This window comes from Mytilus trossulus, chromosome 3, assembly GCF_036588685.1.
Source record: "Mytilus trossulus isolate FHL-02 chromosome 3, PNRI_Mtr1.1.1.hap1, whole genome shotgun sequence".
NCBI lineage: Eukaryota > Metazoa > Mollusca > Bivalvia > Mytilida > Mytilidae > Mytilus > Mytilus trossulus.
Genome location: NC_086375.1, coordinates 14,231,214 through 14,253,686, shown reverse-complemented (window position 1 = coordinate 14,253,686; position 22,473 = coordinate 14,231,214). Strand labels below are relative to the sequence as shown.

The window sequence follows — 22,473 nt, the reverse complement described above, 5'->3', positions numbered from 1 at the left end:
TAATACGATATAAAAATAGCTTGCAATAGGTGTCAATTTTTTTCTGCCTGGCTGACTGTGAATCATACAACAACTTTTGATATAACCAAGGATTTGTGTAGATCATCTAACGCATGGCAAAAGAAAAATAAAACAATGCGCGACACAAAATTACCCGCGTTTTTTTGTAGTCCGTATTCGGGTCACGTTAGCATTGTGTCATATCCGCTAAACCTAATCGTGGTCATAAATGCGCTTCAATGACGTCCAACTTTCACTTTCTCCACAATGTGACCTGATTCTTGACACCGACTGAGAAAAAGTAGTTTTTAGCAAGAACAGCTATTAGTTTCTTGATCGGTAATATTTAAGAGCTGCATTGGTTTTATTCAAATCTCATTCTCTAACAATGTTTACGTTAAAAAATTCCGAGTTTTAAGTTATGCAATTTAACTCGGTTTTGCTCGCACAGTACTGAAGATTTATAGATATAATTGAAATTATAATTAATTATGCATTAAATTCATACATTGTACCAAGAAATAACATTCTAAAAAAATATTAATAGATAAAATTTTAATTCTTTTGAACTGATTGATAAATCATCTATTTCTCAACACTTTTAGTTTTAATCTGAACTAGGTACTTAGGTTCAAATACAATTCAGTAACTGAGAAAAAAAATTACAATGATTCATTTCAAACTCTTGAAGGGAGATAATCATAGCTCATTATAGTAACTATAGCTCATTTGAGCTATACACAGCCATTTACGTGAAGGATTGGCTATATTGTGATGGTCAGTTTTTATGTATTGTATGGCATGCCAGGTATACATGGTATATGCTCAATTTAACTATTGATTTCACAGATGATAACTTTTTTTTTAATTTCAGAATAACCCTTGGTTTCTTGATCATGCTGTCTCTTAGTCCTAATAATCATTATGTCTTGATAGGCTGTTATATTTTTTTCTGTGATGTGGCCAGAAGGTGTCAAAGTAAAAATTTGAAAAAAGCCTCCTAAGATGTCATTATTATTTGGACTAGCTTAGTGTATCTAAGTGATTTATCTCATTTCATGTATCTGCAACTGCTCCTGAACAACTTGTCAGAATTTTGTTAAACTTTCACAGAATATTACTTGCAGAATGTTACTTTTGAACCTCCATTTTTATTTCTTCATCTGAAGTATTTTGGGGGTTTCCCTAATTAGGAAATCATTGGCCTTGCTAGGGGCAGAGTATCTTTTTCTAGGCTTTGCTAGCAGTATCCAGATTTTTTTGTAGTTTTATGACAAATAACTTTCTTGCTAATATATGGTACACTTTCTTATTTAACTAAACATTGTTAAATATCAACTTTAAAACTTCCATACTGCATTGTACTGACTTTACTGAAAAAAATGTAATTTAATAATTGATAAAGCATCTAAAGCATAAGAACATATTATCTTGACACTAAAAATAATATAACTAAACAATTATTTACACTCTTGTTCCCATTTTTACAGGAAAATAAACTATGGTGAGAAATTGGTACAAATGAAGAAGCTCAGGAGATAAACCGTCTGAAAGTAGGTAGATTTTCTGTAAATTTTAAAATTAGAAACATTTAGAGCCTCTACATGTATGTTACTTTATATTATGATGGAAATCATCTTGATTGATTGATTGATTTTTCAATGGTGTTTAACACAACTTTCAGCATTATTAGATATTTTGTAGCCATCTGATACTTTTTATTGGCAGAGGAAGCCAGAGTGCCCAAACCAAACTCTGCAGGAAAACTGACAATCTTAGTCATTAAGGATGTGAATCAAATGCACTTGCTATAGGTAATGTAAAACAACACAGGCTAGCAATATGCTAGATGAACTATTTAGACCATCAACCAATCAGTCCCTCAAAATTATGTAGACTATATTTTTGTTTCAAGGAGCATTGTGTGTTATAAAGCTTAATAGTTTAGCTTAAAGCACAAGCATTAAAGTTTTAATCATAAAGTCATTGCATTATACACATAACAACTCTGACATATAAATAATAGACACATATAATACACTTCACTAGTGTGAATTAATGAAATGATGATAATAGACATACAAAATATTTATATTAGTATGCAACCATTATAGGGTCAACAAGAGATGCACATAAAAAACTAATACATACTGATAATACATGTATAAGCATGTAGTTAAGGAAAACCTAGGTAAAGAAAATTAAAAGTAAACTACACATATCTATTTAGATTTGTTGATATGTAGCATACATATTTGTTATGGGTTAAACTTTCACTTATTTTGTTCCTCTGCCAAACCTTTAGGATTTACATATACTATTTCTTCTGATTTATAGTTGCAGTTGATATAAGCAGATAGGCTTTTTTATTGAACATTTTATCATTAGCTGTTTATATTTGAAAAAATATTATTTTTTTGTTAGTTGCTATCTTAAAAGTGATCCTTTTCTATAAACATCATTCAGTGATATTTTTTTTGTAGGTTTATAATGTTGAAAATCATCTTAACCAGTTTCAACGCAAAGTGAAGTTCAAACACCATACAAGATGGAAGAGGAAACGTATTGGAAATCACTTTGTGGTCACCATGACAACATGACAGCATGGAGTCATGGAGATTTTGGTCATTGTTTTGAGCATGTTGTGATAGTCCTTCCAATCCATGTGATACTGATATTAGTGACAACATTCCATATTGCTCAGACCAGAAGGGTATTATTTTACGATTCTGTCTCGTTACCAAATAACGTCAGATTACGTCTATTTATAACAGTATGTCTCACAATCCTGCCAATTGTGCAAGTGACTGTCAATTACTTTGTAAATCATGTAAAGCTAAGTGCTGTCGACATATTAGATTTGTGCGTTCTGACTTTATGTTGGTGTTTACAATCTGTGTATATTTATAGATTGAAGTACATGTTTTGGGAATCATATCGAGGACATGTTGTAAATATTGTTGTTTATTTAATGTTATTTGTATCAGTATGCTTTGAGTTGTATACTGCAATTTTAAATACATTGCAAAAACGACATTTGATGGAATCTTACTGTATTTTTGTAACATTTGGAGGTCATATCTTGTACTTACTGACCTTAACATGTAGAGGGCAAAGAGAATTAGAAACTGGATTATTACATGGTACCATTAATGTTTCACCATCAGAAACTATGAATTTTGCTCAGAATTATCATTCATATGGTTCCATACAAGTTGAAGAAAGGGAGATTACTCAAGCAGAGAGAGGGGCCTCATGTTTATCTAGACTTACATTTTATTGGGTTAGAAAATTAATGTTGAAAGGTTCAAAGCAACAAATAAGGTCAGCGGATGATATATTTTTACTGCCAGGGAGGTTAAATACTGTAAAAGTGAATGCTTTATTTGATATTTGTCTTAAATCAAAAGAGACCGTTAATTCATCAAGCAGTTCATCAGACGTTCCAGAAGTCCAGATTTACTCGCCAAAACAGAATCGGACATTAGTGAGAGCTTTGCATCAAGCATTTGGTGTTGAGTATTACTCATTAGGAATTCTTAAGCTGCTGGCTGATGGGGCAGGATTTGCTGGCCCTATACTACTAAATTTTCTGGTCACATTCATCGAGGAGAAAAAAGACCCACAATATTATGGATATATTTATGCATCTTGTTTATTAATAGCAACTCTAATTGGATCATTCTTATCAACACAGTTTGATTATAATGTTAAGGTTGTTGCCTTTAAAATCAGGACTGCCATAATAACCACTATTTATCGAAAATCTCTGACGGTTAGCAGTGTATCGGCATCAAACTTCAGTTCTGGAGAAATCGTAAACTTCATGAGTACAGACAGTGACCGGATAATCAATTTCTGTCCAAGTTTTCATGCGGTATGGAGCTTACCATTCCAGATTGGTGTATCATTGTTTCTATTATATCAACAAGTGGGGTTGGCTTTTCTAGCCGGACTTGGATTTGCCCTGATACTTATTCCTATAAATAGATGGATAGCTAACAAGATTGGAGAGCTTAGTACAGACATGATGGCACAAAAAGACAACAGGGTCAAGGTAAGTTAAGTACCAGATACTGGCAATATTGAGGCCAGACAACAGGGTCACGGTCAAAATTTAAGTTATGTACCTGTGTCCTGTGATAAGTTTCACCAAAAACTTACAACTCAAGTTGATCGCAAAGTTATGAAAAAACTCAGTATACCTATGTTCATCTTATTTTAAAGTTGTAGTTTTTGTGAAACTTGTCACAGGAACTGTCCATTCTTATGGCAGGGTTGAGTAAAGTTAAGTACCAGGTAGAGTCCATCTAGAAATATAATTTGTGAGTTTCCCCTATCATGCTTTATCTTACTGCAAAGTCTGAGATCTAAAGATTCTGGTTTCCGGTAAAGATTTTTTTTAAAATTGTCAGAATGAACAACAGAAATAAATCTATATTCTTTAAATTTATTGATAAATTCCAATTATTCTACAGGATTATTGTCTTATGTACATGAACAAGAAGAATAATAATTTTAATACCCAATGAAACAAGGACAGTAAGTGATAAAGCATTTTCCGAAATTGAAATAGTTGATATCTAATTCTTATTCCACTGTTTAACAATAGCAATACTAAATGCATTCAAAAATATCTGAATTTACTATAAATTCATACCATAACATAATATTTGTATATTCAACAGATGATGAACGAAATACTTTATGGAATAAAAGTTGTGAAGTTTTATGCCTGGGAGGACCATTTCAAAACAAAGATAGAAGAGCTGAGACATGCTGAATTGAAAAGTTTGAAAGGAAGAAAATATTTAGATGCTCTTTGTGTTTATTTCTGGGCCACAACTCCTGTGCTGATATCAATCATAACATTTACTACATACTCTCTACTTGGACATGAACTAACAGCAGCAAAGGTAGGGAAATAACACCCTAATAGATAAAAAAAGACGTGGTGTGAGTGCCAATGAGACAACTCTCCATTCAAATAACAATTAAAAAAAAAGTAAACCATTATAGGTCAATGTACGGCCTTCAACATGGAGCCTTGGTTCAAACCGAACAACAAGCTATAAAGGGCCCCAAAGTTACAAGTGTAAAACCATCCAAACGGGAAAACCAACGGTCTAATCTATATAAAAAAAAACAAGAAACAAGAAACATGTATAAATTACACAAACAAACGACAACTACTATTAACAGTAAGGTGGTAGGTCTTGCCATTTATTGCAAACACAAACAACAGAAACATCAATCATAGTACTTATAAGGTGATTCAGTTTGATAACAATTTGATAATCATTAGTAAAATTTTACTTTTATATCAAAAAAACTTGAATGACTTGACATTGAATACCTGTTTATTCTTTTGCTATTTAACTGAATTTTGTCTCTGAATGGCCTTAAATTTGTCTCCAAATAACTTCTGATGGCAAACAACAACCAATTTTGATTATGATGTCAAATTTGAAAAATTTTTGCAGGAACTTTTTTTTAATTTAAGTAAATGTGGAAAAATTTGAATTCAAATGTAAATACATCTATCATAAAAAATAAAATTGAGAATGGAAATGGGGAATGTGTAAAAGCGACAACAACCCGACCAAATAAATAAAAAAAAAAAACCAGCAGAAGGTCACCAACAGGTCTTCAATGTAGCGAGAAATTCCGGCACCTGGAGGCGTCCTTCAGTTGGCCCCTTCATGTCTATTCTTTCTACAAATCTGTATCACAGTGTAACATGGGAAGTAACTCTATTTTTTATTGTTTTTACAGGTTTTCACCAGTTTGTCTTTGTTTTTAATGCTGATAAGTCCGTTGAATGCCTTTCCCTGGGTAATAAATGGTCTGGTAGAATCGTGGGTATCACTGAAGAGAGTTCAGGCTTTTGTTTCTGTGAAAGATCTCAACTTAGACAGTTACTATAGTAACGATACAAGTAATTGTTTCTATATACATGATAAATATAGTTAAAAATTATAAAGTTTATATTAAGATTGTGTCATTTGGATTTAAGTGTGAAAGAAAACTGTTTTATAGGTGCAACTTTAAACTGCAAACAATTCTCCAGGAGCAAAAGGCAAAGTCAGCTTTGGGATTTATATTGATAAATGTTAAAATTGGACAAATCATCAGTTAAAAAAATTCACTTCATTAACAAAATTATAGAAGTGGGTGATACCTCATAAATTTTTCTTTCTTTCTTTAAATGAATAAGGATTAACCATAGAATTGTTGATTCCAAATAAAAACAATATGATATCCATTATGTTTCCATGTTTTATTATGAAAATTTTGTCTTTTAAGAAGTTTTTTTTTCTTTTTGTTTGTTTTTCATAGATATATACAATCCAGAGGAAGTAGTCAAGGTCAGGGATGGAGTTTTTTCATGGACTGAATCATCAAATGAAAACCCTGGAACACTGATGCTGAGAAATCTTAACTTCATTATTGAAGAGGTAATTTTATTTATAGATAAGTGCTTGTTTTGTAAAAATAGTACTCCTGTTTTGTTAAATTCATACAGAGATAATTTTATATCAATTTAGTGACATATCAGTTAATTGTACTTACAGAAAGGGAGGAGGTTTAAAGCTTTTCTATCAAATTAAGTTCCATTCCTATTTAAAATGTAGGCGATAATCACATTATGAATTTATTTCTATGTTTTTTTAACAAGAAATACACAAAGTAAGTCTTACTAAAGAAAAGAAAATTAAGAAAATACTTTCTTTTCATTATTTTCAGGAACAGTTTGTAGGAATTGTGGGTAAAGTTGGATCTGGTAAAAGTTCAATATTTAGTGCAATCCTAGCTGAGATGTCACATGTCAGTGGATACATTCATGTAGAAAATTTAGACAATATTGCCTTAGTAACACAGGAACCATGGATACAACATGCTACTATAAGGGATAACATATTATTCGGCCTGGAGTTTGATCACCAAAAGTATGAAGCTGTTATTGATGCTGTAGCTTTACAAGACGACCTCAAGGTAAGATTGGTCTATGGATCAATTTGAGTAGAATCGATCTTAAGTCAAATCAGAGCATCATGTAACCTGCCAACTTTTTAAAATGCCCATGGGGGTTTTGCATGCAAGATGGCAGTCATAGTCTTGAAAAACATTCAAGGGGCCTTCAAATACATTTTGATGTTGGTTTTTTTGGCTTCTTCATACTTTATCACGCCTTAACATGCTTAAGTCATTGTAAGTTAATTGTTATGTTTAAAATTATGGACAAAATTGCTCTTTCAAAATTTCAATTTGGGAGCCTCCATTGGAGAAGTCCCCTGTAAATAGCAACAGTTGGCAGGTATGTGAGAGATATTTGTCTGATAGAGTGAACAACAATCTTGTGAACTAGCTTATTAAAATTCTATATATGTAAAATGATTACTTTTTACTTTTTACACTAGAGTTACTCCCCTTGGAACACATATACTTTGATACTTGTGTAGTATTAATTTTAGTTAAGATTGTTTAAATGTTATTTTTTTTGTATCATTGCTATTAATGATTATGTTCATAATTGAGCTTTCTTTAATAAAATATTTCGTTTTTCATATTTCGTATATAGATGGCTCATAAATCTGCAAATTAAGTAGAAGGATGCACAGCTTCTTACTGAAAAGGGACATACAGGCTAATATGGATACATGTTTTTTTCTATAGATATTACCAGCGGCAGATAGGACAGAAGTAGGGGAGAATGGAGTTACTTTAAGTGGTGGACAGAAAGCAAGACTTTCATTGGCCAGAGCTTTGTATCAGGTGAGGACAAAAAGAAAGCAAGACTTTCATTGGCCAGAGCTTTGTATCAGGTGAGGACAAAAAGAAAGCAAGACTTTCATTGGCCAGAGCTTTGTATCAGGTGAGGACAAAAAGATAGAAAAAGATTTTTCATTGGCTAAACCTTAATATTAGGTGAGGACAGAAACACACTCATTGGCTTTGGCTATTTATCAAGTGAGCACAAGCAGCAAAGGATCATTACCTTGGCCCTTATTCCTGTTTTTTTGTTTGGGAGCTGAGCTGTCTTTTGGGGCACAGCCTATGTCTTGTTTTATTCATGAATCTGTTATTTTTTTTAAAAACTTTGAATTCAAGGTCAATTGAAATTCTCTCAGGTTAGCAACTGCCTTTATATTATTATAATGAAATATCTATTACACAAGAAGCAATTGCATTTTAGAAGCAGACTTTTTAATTTATTGAGCCTCAAGACAGGGATAGAAACATTTATTTCCACTTATTTTATAGGACAAATCTGTTTACTTACTGGATGACCCACTAGCTGCAGTTGATGCTCATGTTGCTAAGCATTTATATACAAAATGCATTATGGGATTGTTAAAGAATAAGACCAGAATCCTTTGTACTCATCATACCAAATACCTCAGCAATGCAGATGTTGTCATGGAGATCAAGGATGGTACTATAGTCCAAATTGGTAAGCTACAGAAAGAGGATTTTTGTTGAGAAATTATATCCTATATTTTGAAATACCTAGAGTTTTCTAGATTCAACGTTGAGCTTTTGAGTATCTCTCTTTTTAGAAGATATTTTGTATAAGTATACACAAGAAATTTATAATTGTGGGATAACAATGCACTCAACAGATAATTCTGAAATAACCACTGTTATTGCTATTTTACAAAATTTTCCTCTGATTAATGTTGATCTTACTGACTGATAATTATCTTTCTCAGCACAGTACAGTGATATGAAAAGTTATTGCTTGGAACTAAGGGTGCACATGCTTTTGTCACTGAAATTAATAACAATGTCATATGATTTAACAGATTATCATTGGTTATCTCAATCGATTGCTTTTTCTCCCTTTCACCATACCAGCTTAAGTGAGAAAATTATCTCATTGAGATGACCAACAATAATCTATAATTACTTATGCAATAGAATGATAATTTTGAAAGCAAAATCTATAAAACATTTAAAAGCATCGTACTTAAAATGGTCATATAACAGAACAAACAATGATGCAGAACAAATTTTCATAAAGAGGTTGAAACCTTTGATTGAATCTTGTTAAATAATACATTTATAAATTGAATGATATCATAAAATGGCAATGGAGTAAATATTTGAGAATAATTGAAAAAAATAAAAAAAGTTAAAAAAAATTGACACTGCTATCCCCAAAAAATGTACTTCTGATTGTTTTCAGGAACTCCATCTGAGGTTCTTGGTACTGTTGAGCTTCAGGATGAAGAGGAAACCACAGAGACAGAGAACCAGGAGGTAGAGGAAACTGAGATAGAGGACGCTGGTTTGGTCCAAGAAGAAGAACAGGAACAGGGTGTGGTCAGATTACTGGTATACAAATCCTACTGGTTTGCTGTTGGTACTTGCCTAGCTCCTTTAGTATTGATATCATTATTTCTTATGCAAGGTATGGTGGTAAAATTATCAATAAAAATCACCATGTTTACATCTACATCGTACATTATCAGGCATGAGAAATGTTTTTGTGTTTTAGTTTAAAGGCTAAACGGAGGTGAATCATGCTTTTGCCCAGTCTAGTTTCACACTTCAGCAGAATTTCTAATATATTTGATCTCTTCAAGAAAATCAATTAACATTTACACAAAAGGGTTCAATGACCTTTAGTCTGAGATTTTAACTGAATACAACAGCCACTTTTGCACTTTGGTGCAAACATATACTCTTACATTTATCATACCCAGGCTCTAAAGAGCATTTTCAAAACATTTTTCTAAGCATCTACAAAATATAGACATCATGCATTGTATTAAACTGGTAGAAGTTTTTGTTTCATAGTTTATGATTTTGGTCAACCGTTGAGACCTTTCTTCATCTGGTTCATATATGGATATATCCCAAAAAACCTTATGAACAATTTAGGTTCATTAAAATTGCTTAAGACCAACATTTTTAATGTTATGCATGTTTAGAAATATTTAGCATAGATTTTTCAAAAACAATAAAAATAATAATGACTTTATATATAGCACACATTTTCATCTGTTTATGCCATAACATGTGACATGTTTTTAGACCCTTCAAAGTTTTGTTTCCTGTTTTCTATTATGCATAAACTGGTGGTATCAATTGTTGATTGATTGTTAGTTGCTAAACATCTTGTGAACAGATATATGTTAATTTTAATATATATGTGGTTGAACAGTATAACTAGAAAGCAAAAGCTAACAAAACATCTAAATGATGTTGTTTAGCTTGATGATGTAAAACTATTATGAGTACTTGTTGTTCTGTGATAGAAGACAAATATAAAATATATCTTCAGAAGTTTGTATACACCTTATCACTAATCCCAGCTGACCCGGCCGCTTGAACTTTTGACGTTAACAACAATCACTTTTCCATTGTGGCGTCAGATATTTTGTTTTATGACGTCAACATTTTACGGGAACCTGTGGGATATCCAGCAATGGCGGACAAATAGCGACAAGGTGTATTGGTCTCTGTTAAACAATTATTATATTGCCACAGTATTTAAAACATTTCCGTTTTATTTCAGCATCCAGAAATATAAATGATTGGTGGTTGTCCTATTGGGTGACACATTCACATAGTCAGGATAGTCCTGTGGAAGAAGTATTCAGTGGATTTGGGTAGGTATTGTAAATGTTTGGTCAATTGTCAAGAAATAGTTGCAATGTCATATTTACATCATATTTTATAAAATTGAGAATGGAAATGGGGAATGTGTCAAAGAGACAACAACCCGACCAAATAAAAAAAACAACAGCAGAAGGTCACCAACAGGTCTTCAATGTAGTGAGAAATTCCAGCACCCGGAGGTGTCCTTCAGCTGGCCCCTAAACAAATATATCCTAGTTCACTGATAATGAACGCCATACTAATTTCCAAATTGTACACAAGAAACTAAAATTAAAATAATACAAGACTAACAAAGGCCAGAGGCTCCTGACTTGGGACAGGCGCAAAAATGCGGCGGGGTTAAACATGTTTGTGAGATCTCAACCCTCCCCCTATACCTCTAACCAATGTAGAAAAGTTAAGGCATAACAATACGCACATTAAAATTCAGTTCAAGAGAAGTCCGAGTCTGATGTCAGAAGATGTAACCAAAGAAAATAAACAAAATGACAATAATACATAAATAACAACAGACTTCTAGCAGTTAACTGACATGCAAGCTCCAGACTTCAGTTAAACTGACTAAAAGATTATGATTTCATCATATGAACATGCATCTTCGCTAGCCAAGGGTTACGATCCACTCCCGCTCTCTTCACCCTTGGCGGATTGAGCCAACATTTGTGATAACAATGATGCGCCATCTATCGGAAGATAAAAACCACGCCAATTCCGAATACATTAACCTTGACCAATGGTAGCACTTGAACTCTTCAGCTTGGAGGTAAAAACACGGTAGCGTCTAGATGCTACACACTTGGTAAAGCCGGAAATGAAAGCATACGTCAACATTCATGCATTTGTGCATGAAACATACACAGGAACTTCCATTTGTTGATTAAAAACATTCAAGTTTTCACTAAATATAGTCGTATGTTTAGGGATGTAAAGGCTTGTTGCACAAAAAACACGTGGCAATTGTTTACAAACACTTTCTACATTTACACGTGATCATGTTACAGGCGCATTTTGATTGGATGCAGCGAGTTTTGACTGCAACCAATAAAAATCCTTACCTTGTGTCTCCGAAATTTTATCTCAATCCGCCAAGGGTGAAGAGAGCGGGAGTGGATCGTAACCCTTGGCTAGCGAAGATGATGAACATGCATGCAACAAGGACATGAAGAACTTTCACCTGAAAATATATAACTTTGAAAGATCAGGAAAGTCTAACTGTTATTAAGCCACACTAGGAAATATTTTGCAATATATTTTGAATATCAAACTGGCATTTTTTATCAATAGTACAAATAACAGATGCAATGTTTCCATAAATACCTCTTAATAGTTTTTGTATTAATATATAAACATATTTATATATTTACATATTACTGTAAATTATTGTAATGTTTTAATTATTGCGAAAAATGTGACAGGGTTATAATCGCAATAATTTAAACTCACATTTTGAAATATTTTATATAAATTAAACAGGATTTTTCTCAATATCGCAAAAATTAAAATTGCATTTTAGTCTAAATTAACAAAATATCAATAATAAATGCACACAATAATTTCTGAATTTACAGTAACATATTCAGTCTAAGAAAATTACATTTTAGATCTCTGCATGATGGAATGAAGAATTTAACACAAGCAGAAGATAACTTGCATTTCTATCTGACTGTATATGGATGTCTGGCTGCTGGCAATTCTTTGTTTACATTGATGAGGGCATTTTTGTTTGCCTATGGTGGGATTTGTGCAGCTAGAATCATGCATACAAAAATACTCGATTCAATTTTAAAGGTAATTTATTTTATCTTGACTTTATTAAGTTATTTTTTCAAGAAAAAATAATGGAAAACTATTTTAATATTTATCAGTTAAAGTCTGACTATTTAAAAAAATTCTGACTGAAGCAATAATACTTCAGTTTTATTTTATGTACCCATAAATTGCAATGTAAAAATAAAAAGGTGTGGTACAATTGTCAATGAAACAACTCTCTACAAGAGACCAAATGACCCAGAAATTAACCACTATATATCAATGTATGACTCCTAACAATGAGCAAAACCGATATTGCATAGTCAGTTATATTATGCCCCGAAATGACAAATGAAAAACTGTTCAAACAAGAAAACTTATGCCTTTTTTACAGTGAAATTTTTGTGCAAGTTTAGGACAGTATTTATAAGATTTCTTTGCTGATAATTTTGTGAAAATTACAACACATCGGTTTTTTTCAATGCCCAGTTGTAGCTTGATCAACATTTAGCTCACAAATCTGCTCATAAACATGTAAGAGGTTGTCTTGAACCTTCAGTACGATGAGAGTGTATACTCCATGTTGAAGCCCCAACTGCGAGTTAAGGATGATGAACAATAGAAAAGTGCTGTTATTTTGCTTTTGGATTCTTTTTCTTGTGAGCGTAGTGATTTTAAAGTCATGAATTGTTAATGAATTTGTCTTTTTTTCCATCGTAAATAATGATTTTCTTTAACATGCCAGTATACACTTATACATTTATTGCAGGCTCCGATTTCTTTCTTCCAAACAACACCGATTGGACGAATTATAAACAGATTTTCATCAGATTTATACAGCATTGATGATTCCCTACCATTCATACTGAACATATTCCTGGCAAATGTCTATGGAATTGTGGGAACCATTGCTGTCCAGTGTTATGGGTTACCATGGTTTGCTATTCTACTGGTTCCGTTGGGACTCATCTATCTAAAACTTCAGGTAAGTATAGAGGACTACTGTGGATTCATTATTATTGATTGGGTACCTATTTTCATAGATATGGTAGGTGCAGGGAAACCACAATTTAAATGTTCAATAAATTACAAATTTTCTTTGAGGCTATCTGCAGACTTTGGCAAAGCCATAAAAAAAAAACAATTGTGAAAAAGCAAGTTTTCCTTAATCCCCAAAAATTGGTACCCGCAATAACAAATGAATCCACATTAAATCATATGAACAGTTATGTCGGAAAAAGAAAAGATGAAAGCAAAAAGCCAATGTAATGGGTGATGGGTGACAATAATAAATAAAACATAAGAAATAAAAAAAAAACATCACCTTTTTCAGGGAACTGGTATAATCATAATATTCATTTAAATGCTGGATATTTTTCAAATTAATTTTGTTGCATTTGATTTTCATTCACTTGTAAAAAATTATTGACTAAGTGGGAGGATTTATTTTTTATATCATGTTTTATTGCTATTTTACGAAATTTTCCTTTGATCATGCTGACTGATAATTTTCTTATTCAATATAGTCGAGAGATATGAAAGTCAATGAAATTGACAACATCGTCATAGGTAATATAGCGATAAACAGATTATCATTGTTCATCTCAACTTTAATACTTTTCTCACTTTCACTGTACCAGGTCAATTGAGAAAATCAATCTCGTTGAGATGATCAACGATAATCTATAAATATGAGTCATGTGAATTCTGCAATATTTTATGTATACCGTTTTATCTAAAAAGGGGTCTTATGTATTTTGTTATGTAGAAGATGTATGGAAATATAAGTTTAAAAATTTGATAAATAAATGGGCAAAAAACCCAAATGGGTTGGGTCTCAGTGTTAGGATAAATGTCTACTCTAATATCTATTTTCATTAAAGTTATGAAACTCAAGAACTTGAACAAAATTTGCTGAACTGAAGGATAAACTAATATATTATAAAGACTGAAGTTTCATGCATATTTTCAGAGCTGAAAAGAATTGCCAGATTGAATGTAATTCACACAATAAAAAAATTGTAGTAGGTTATTTATAACTTAGTTATTGACAGGAAATATTTCATTTCAAGTTTAATTTGAATCTTTCTTATTTATATTCTTCAGCAATATTACAGGCATACATCCCGAGAGCTGAAGAGAATTGCCAGTGTCACTTTGTCGCCTATATATGCTCACTTCTCAGAAACTATCACAGGCTTAGTTACAATCAGAGCTTTTAGAGCCACAGAAAGGTAATATACTGAGTGCCAATGAAAACGCAACACCTTTGTTTTTCAAAAAAATCTTATAACTTTTATTTTATTTATATTAGAACTTTGTATAGTTGGTGTAAAATGACTTTTAATCTAATTGACGACAACTTTACTGTTGAGTAATTTTCGGAACAAATGCGAAGTAAGGGTTATTTTGAACAGACATAAACTGAGTTCACCGCTTTTCAACCTACGCACGATTTTCACGATTTGGTCATTTAAAGCTTGGCTAATGTCATGAATTTTCCCGCCCTTATTGTAAGGAAACTGCAATAAACATCTGAGTAAATGCCAGGACTTTCTGACAACCATCGACAAGCAGTTTTGGGCATGATCCAATGAAGCCTTTCACTGCATACAATTACGAGAAGACTGAAGTTGTAGTCTCTACAATAACCCAAAGCATCAACAAATTCAACCAAAATGGATCATTTAATGATAAGCGACATCCCGGGGTACAAAATGCAAGAAACGCTCAGCCAGACCGATACATTTGGTCAAAAACATATTCGATATTGACTGTGATGGGTGTACAAAGGTCACGAGAGTTCAATGGTGGTCACGGTACATCCTTTAGAGCAATTTCAGTAAAGCACCATTTGCGCAGAAATTGTTAAAGAGCACCAAATTCTTTCCGTGAGATCTAAACAGCCGTTAGGCGTAAATATCGAATTCTGTAGACCAAAAATCATTCATTGTGCATCAAAAAACGTCAGTGGTGGTTACATAGACATTTGGCACCCATCTTGGGCAAAAGTCATGTGTTTCGCCCGATTTTGGTCCGATCGAGAAAATTTTGCATCAGATTGGACATGGTTTAGACGATGAAAACAACCACCAATATCGTAAAGTCTGCTTGAGTTTGATATGCGGGACAAGTGGAACAACATTCATCGAGATCACATTAAACGTCCGTAATGATTAGTTCTACGGCGCTGTCGAGACTGCGCTGCACAACAGGGTTGTAACATGTTTTGTTAGGACTGCAAGTTGATGATTCGACATTAGATGTTTCGTTTACCTATAGCGCCTTAAAGATGACAATGAGACATTTTTGTTGGATATCGATCTATTGTTAGAATTGTCAATTTTCAAGAACAATTTATTTTGAAAGATTATCATTTCTTATATAAATTTTATTTTTGAAAAACCAAGTGTTGCGTTTTCATTGGTACTCAGTATATATTCTCTTGTTAAGATTTCAATATATTATAAACCTTGTAAATGGCCAAAGAGGGTACGCAAATAAAATTTCACAGCAATCACTCACAGATATCTACTTTGGATTCATTTATATTTTGTAGATTCCAATTTTTCATGGATTGAGAAAAACTGGTACTAATATGACTGTTTTGTCTATACTCAAGCCTTGAGAGCAAATATGTACATCGTTGGATATTTAAAATTGCGGTTTAACTATACCTACAAAGACATTTCATTGAATAAATTGGTATTCTACAAATAATTATGTTTAGGAATTCACAGTAATCAGAATTTGATATCAAAGATCAAAGGGAGATAATTCTACCAAACATAATTTTATACAATAATTTTTATAACCTGTTGCCTCATATGGTGTAACCATTGCATTAATTATATTACAGATTTAGAAAAGAGAATTTAATACGACTAGACATTAACCAGAGAGCCCAGTTTGCTGGTCAAGCTGCTTCTAGTTGGTTAAACTTTCATTTACAAATGGTTGGAGTAATTATGGTTGGAGGGATAGCATTCATAGCTGTGATACAACACCATCTAGATACTAGTACTGTCTCACCAGGTACACTGCTGTTTATCATTGTGGCTTGAGTAAATTCTGTTATGGTTGGTTGCTCTTATTCAATAGAGTAGAATGATTTTATGCCACGTTGTAGCTGAGGGTACATTTAGTTTTATCCTTGTTCATCTGTATGTCCATCTGTCTGTACGTCCCCTAAATTTGTTTCCGTTCACTAATTTTTTTTTTTGCCTAACCAAATGTTATTTAACTTATACACAATGCTTATTAGCACAAAACACAGATCAAGTTTGAATTTAGGTTGTATCACTTTCACTACTCTAGAGTTATTTCCCTTTAAAAATGGAAAAATTGCTGAATTTTTCATTTCCTTTCTTTTACTGTATTTGCCCTTTATCAAATTGGTCATAATCTGTGTCCATGCATCTGGACACATTCCCCATTTATTTAGATAATCAAGTATTGTTCTCATCTTCCAGTTTCATTTTTATGCCTCACCTACGATAGAAGGGGGCATTATGTTCGTCTGTTTGTCAGTTCATCTGTTCGTCTGTCCGTCCGTCTGTCCTGCTTCAGGTTAAAGTTTTTGGTCAAGGTAGTTTTTGATGAAGTTGAAGTCCAATCGACTTCAAACTTGGTACACAAAGTCCTTATGATATGATCTTTCTAATTTCAATGCTAATTTTTTTACCCCAATTTCACGGTCCACTGAACATGGAAAATGATAGTACGAGTGGGGCATTCGTGTACTGGGGACACATTCTTGTTTATTCAAAGTTGATATCAATAGTTGTGATTGATAAAAAAATTGTTAACTGTAGAAATTTATAGATTATTTATGGTTTCGTAAAGTCAAGGGGGTTTCATAGCTCTAAACTTATTGAAAGGGTAATAGTTTTCAGATAAGATGTAGTGGCAAAACTTTCTCAAGTTATAAAACCATTGATAATCTCCACTTTGTAGGCGATGTCAACATGAGTTCAATGTTGACTTATGAACCATCATGTTCTCTCAGAATTTGTTTAAGTCGAATAACTTGACAATATAATATTATCATACAGAAATATCAAAGGAAATTTTAGAACAATAATATTTATTTAAAAAAATAGGGGTATACTGTTATACCTTTGTTACTTCGTCTGTCCTTGAATCTGTTAGTCAGTCGGTCTGTCCAATGAATATCTTTTGATGCATCCTTCTTGGAAACTACATTACAAGGATTTTTAAGATTTGATTTCAGGGTTTATATTATTCAGCTATACTGTGTAAGGGAAATGTTCAAGATTCATCACTCAATAACTTCCTGTTAACCTTATATTGTTTGTGGGTGGGGTATCATTATTGAGCAGTAGCTCACACATTTACTTGTTATATGCTGAAATTGTTTCTTATTTTTTCAGGACTGGTAGGTCTGGCTCTATCTTACTCCTTATCTGTAACCAATCTTTTGTGTGGAGGTGTGAACTTTTTCACTGAGACAGAAAAACAGATGGTCAGCATAGAAAGAACACAACATTATATAGACAACATTCCTGCAGAGCATATGGAGGGGTCTTTAATTGTAAGTCAAACTTTGGAGATATACTATCTGTAGATGAGGTTTACAGAGTAGAGAATAAAAGGCAAAATGTGCAGAATAAGGGTTGAAAAATAATAAAAAATAGAGAAAACTCAGAAAAGAACAACCCCATCCAGACCCTGACTGCACCAAGGATTATTTGGCTGTTAGAAAAAAAAGAACATTGGTCTAAATACAGATCTCAGTAAAATAAGGAATCAATCTCCACATTATCCAAAGTTGGGACAGATGTGATTAAATTAAGAGAAAATATCAAAGAATTTCAATGAAGAAGAATTTTATGCTAAGACTAATAGATAGATTTGTCTTTTCACTCTTCACTTGTTTCAGTACTTTTACATCCTTGGTTTTCAAATATTTGGTTTGAGGCATTCTTGATGAAGGTATCTCTAAGAAAAGTGCTTAGGATGCTTAAAATTTACAATTGTTTTTTTTTTATGAGAGCTGTTTTAAGAAATGACAATATTTTTGGTATTTACTAGGTATCACCAGTTTGGCCAACAGCGGGAATAATCTTCTTTAAAAATGTGTTCATGAGGTACCGTGAAGGATTACAAGATGCTTTGCATGATGTCACATTCCAGACACATCCAGGGGAGAAGATCGGCATTGTGGGAAGGACTGGATCTGGAAAATCCAGTCTATTTTTAGTACTGTTTAGAATTGTAGAAATACAAAAAGGAAGTATTACTCTGGATAATACAAATCTACAGCACATAGATCTCAAAGATATTAGGTAGGAAAAAAATATTCATAACTTTGAATTTATCGATAAAACAGACCGTCTGTGTTGACTAATTTTGTGATCTGACTTTGAAGTAGCAATCGATTATGAATATCCACCATTTGTTAAAGATATGATGTTTGTAGATTCTCTTACAGTTTAATTGAAATACTCTTGCAAATTTATACTTTTGTGACCTGCATTGTTTAGGCTTGGGCCTTCTGAACTCATGAAGGTAAATTCTGAAAAGCACTTAGGACAAACAATATTTTATTTTCTGTGATAATTCAAATATGATGAAATTTTGTGCTAGCCTAAAATTATTCTGGAATAACAACACTTTGAAGTCCTTTTACATGTTTTACAAAAATTGAATTCAATAAAGTGTAAAATGTGCTTCCAACATGACCCAATTTCAGATCCTTCACCTCTTGCTGATAAGCCATTGAAACTTATACTGAAAATAAAGAAGAAAATGTTTTCATGATTTAACTAAGGGTTAAAGTTAAAAAAAAAAACCTACTTTTTCAGGTCAAGGTTAGCCATTATTCCACAAGACCCATTTTTGTTCAGTGGAACTGTGAGAGAAAATCTTGATCCTACGTCATCCCATATAGATTCAGATCTGAATAATGTATTAGAAAGATGTCATCTGAAGGCACCTGTAGATAGACTGGGTGGCCTAGAGGCTGATGTAGGAGAACGGGGCAGAAACTTCTCTCTAGGACAAAGGCAACTTGTTTGTCTAGCTAGGGCATTATTAACTCGGGCAAAGGTTAGTAGTAAAAAAATAATTTTGGATGACATTTCTCTGTAGGACAAACTTACCTTGCCTGTTTAACTAAGGCATTGTTAACCAAAGCAATGGTACATGTTTATATTCAGTCAGATATGACAGTTCTTTGTAGAGCAAAGGCAGTTGGCCTTTTACTATGTTAACTAAATCTTGGGCAATATATATTGTGTATACTGGCTAGGTTTTTCTGTGAGGAGACACCTAAAGTGTTCTTCTTTTTTTTGTTTTGGAATAGAAGAGTTGAGCAGGTATTGCTGTCCCTCTGAAGCACTATTAGTAGCAGGTTTTTGTTGTCTGGCTTGCAACCAAATTTGCAGAAAGGTTGACATAAGTATATGCTCATCCCATGGTGGCATAAATTATTCGTAATCTTTAAATTTCAGAAAGCATTATATCTGGATGCTACATGGGTGGGGTGGGGGTTACTGACTATTTTATTGGGTATAACTGTGCTGACAGCACTTGCCAAATCATACCCTTTGTCTAACCAGAAAACAATAAAAAACATACCAATATTAAAAAACATACCCTGTTCTAGACATGTTTAGAGAAAATGTGCACATGGAATGATCCTGTTCTAGACCATATAAAATAGATGCTGTTCAATACCCAGGTTCTAGGCTGTATCTTAAACAGTTAAGGCTGTTAGTTTTCTCGTTTGAATTGTTTTACATTGTCATTTTCGGGCCTTTTATGGCTGACTATGCTGTATGGACTTTGCTCATTGTTGAAGGCCGTACGGTTACCTATAGGTGTTAATTTCTGTGTCATTTTGGTCTCATGTGGAGAGTTGTCTCATTGGCAATCATTCTTTTTATAAAAAAGAAGGGATGTGATCCTAGGAAAAACTGGGTTTTTTGTCATGTGAATTTTTCCCTTATTATGAGTTATATGATATTTTTTTTTGGTACAATGGATCATAAAGAGGTCTACAGGGTCTGTCAGGCAGCTTTCAACTAACCTCAGCTTAATCAAGGTCAAACTCTATTTGTCAGTAACCTTAAGAAATAGGTCAACTGTACTTGATGTTTTCAAGGATTGTAAGATGTACAAATTCCACTGGCAGATCTCATCTGACCTAAACCTCAATTTCTGTTCATTGGTCAAGTTCATGTTCAGATTTCCTTGTTTGGTCTCTTATTAGATACTATTAGTAAAATCCAATGATATTTGTTGTATGGAATGATTGTTAAAGTGTATATATATATGTGTAACAGGGTTCATCTGACCTTGACCTCGTTTTTCATAGTTCTTTGTTCAATGTTAGGTTGTTCTGGTTAAATCAGATACAATGATTAAGAGGTTAACTATTTTTGGTGTATGGAATAATTGTGAGGTGTACATTTCATCTTACAGCAGGCAACTGACCTTGATATCAATTACATGGATCATTGATAAAGTTAGCTTTATGTTATACTTGTAGTTAAACTTATATCTTAAGGTCTTTCAACATAAAAGTCAATCATGATCAGTCAAAGAATTCAAATATCGAAAGATATTGAACGAGTGACTGAACAACACATTTATTCTCAAATGCGCGTAGCACCAGAGTTAATAATCATTGGTGTTTGGGCACAAGTTGAATATTTTTAGATATTTGAATTCTTTGATTAGTTATTCTTTTTATTACATTGGCAAATGGCCCTTTTTTTTTTATGAACAGCGGTATACTACTGTTGCCTTTATTTATGAAACTAATGTAGAAAATGTAAGGAATCATATGTTTTTCCTACGCATGTTTTGATCCAACGTTATTGACGTCTTGACAATGCCTAATGTTGTATGATGTCTGAGAGTGAAATAACCATGTTATGTGAAATTATCGGTTTTTATTTTACTGGGAAATCAAATAATTCATTGCAACCAATGTGATAAAAAAAAAAAATCTATAGATAGTATTGTTATAATTTCAGGTTTTGTGTATAGATGAAGCCACTGCCAGTATTGATTTTGAAACTGATCAACTTATTCAAGAAACAATAAAACAAGAATTCCATGACAGTACAGTGCTGACTATAGCACATAGAATCGACACTATACTGAACAGTGATCGTGTGTTAGTGATGAGTGAAGGCAGTGTGGCCGAGTTTGACCAGCCAAATATTTTATTACAAAAAACTGAATCTCTTTTCTTCAAACTAGTCCATAAATAAATTATGTCTCTTTCCATTTAGTTATTATGTATTTATGAATGCCATTCATCAAGGTTCCACTAAAGTCAAAATATAGGACACTTCATAAACATCTAAACTTTGCCCCTATTTTTCAACCTATAACAAATATTAAAGTCCCAAATTATATGAACATAATTATATTTAACATACTTAACATATACACACTGTGAAAATTGTAAATAAACTTGAAATTATTATGTTGTGTCCAAACTGGTTATTGGGGTGAACACTAAATTTTCAAAAAATCTGGAGACCTGCGAGACAACTTAATTTGTTTAAAATTGGTATAGACTGGTAGTGTTACATGTAATGCAGTAAAAGCTTATGTTTTGATTTGTCACGTACATATGTTTCTACGGAATATATCCCAATTTCTGCATTGTACTTTCAGTATTCATTCACTATGAGTGCATTTCTTTCTAACACAAATGATGCAAACGGCTAAGCATGCACATGTTTTGATAATTTCTTTCAAACATACATTTGCAAAGTTTGCATAAACTTTGACAAACTATGCACATGCTAGAAATACATCTGCAGTTTGTTGTTTGTCGTTTGTTAGTACAAAAGCTACACTTGTTTCTAACTTCAACCTAATTAAACAAAGTATTTGTTTCTATGTTTGTAAAAATTCTGTTTACCAACAACATGTGCATGCATTATTGAAAGTTCAAACAGGGTCTGTCAGGACTTATTAAACGATGTATTTGTTTCTCCTTTTGTGGCGTTTAGAAAACAACAACAAAGGCAACACATCGTTTACAAAATTTTGGTTAGAAAGAAATGCAGCTGGCATTTTGCACAAAATATAATGAATAGATAAAAAGAT

The 22,473-nt window shown here is 32.7% G+C and overlaps 1 protein-coding gene across 2 annotated transcripts; it reads left to right on the top strand.

Annotated features, from left to right (window-relative positions):
* Positions 1 to 230: 230 nt before the first annotated feature.
* Positions 231 to 21,639, top strand: LOC134710209 (ATP-binding cassette sub-family C member 10-like). Of its 2 annotated transcripts, none has more exons than XM_063570448.1 (19): positions 231 to 339; positions 1,491 to 1,553; positions 2,484 to 4,057; positions 4,689 to 4,916; positions 5,776 to 5,938; positions 6,340 to 6,458; positions 6,748 to 6,996; positions 7,678 to 7,776; positions 8,266 to 8,455; positions 9,191 to 9,415; positions 10,526 to 10,619; positions 12,231 to 12,417; positions 13,148 to 13,363; positions 14,485 to 14,612; positions 16,238 to 16,413; positions 17,772 to 17,932; positions 18,433 to 18,686; positions 19,206 to 19,449; positions 21,384 to 21,639. In XM_063570448.1, exons 3-19 carry the CDS (start codon positions 2,549 to 2,551, stop codon positions 21,621 to 21,623), a joined length of 4,482 nt encoding a protein of 1,493 aa, XP_063426518.1. In that variant the 5' UTR covers positions 231 to 339; positions 1,491 to 1,553; positions 2,484 to 2,548; the 3' UTR covers positions 21,624 to 21,639. The 2 variants fall into 2 exon arrangements, with proteins under 2 accessions (XP_063426518.1, XP_063426519.1); XM_063570449.1 differs by lacking the exon at positions 231 to 339 and adding an exon at positions 759 to 777.
* Positions 21,640 to 22,473: the final 834 nt, after the last annotated feature.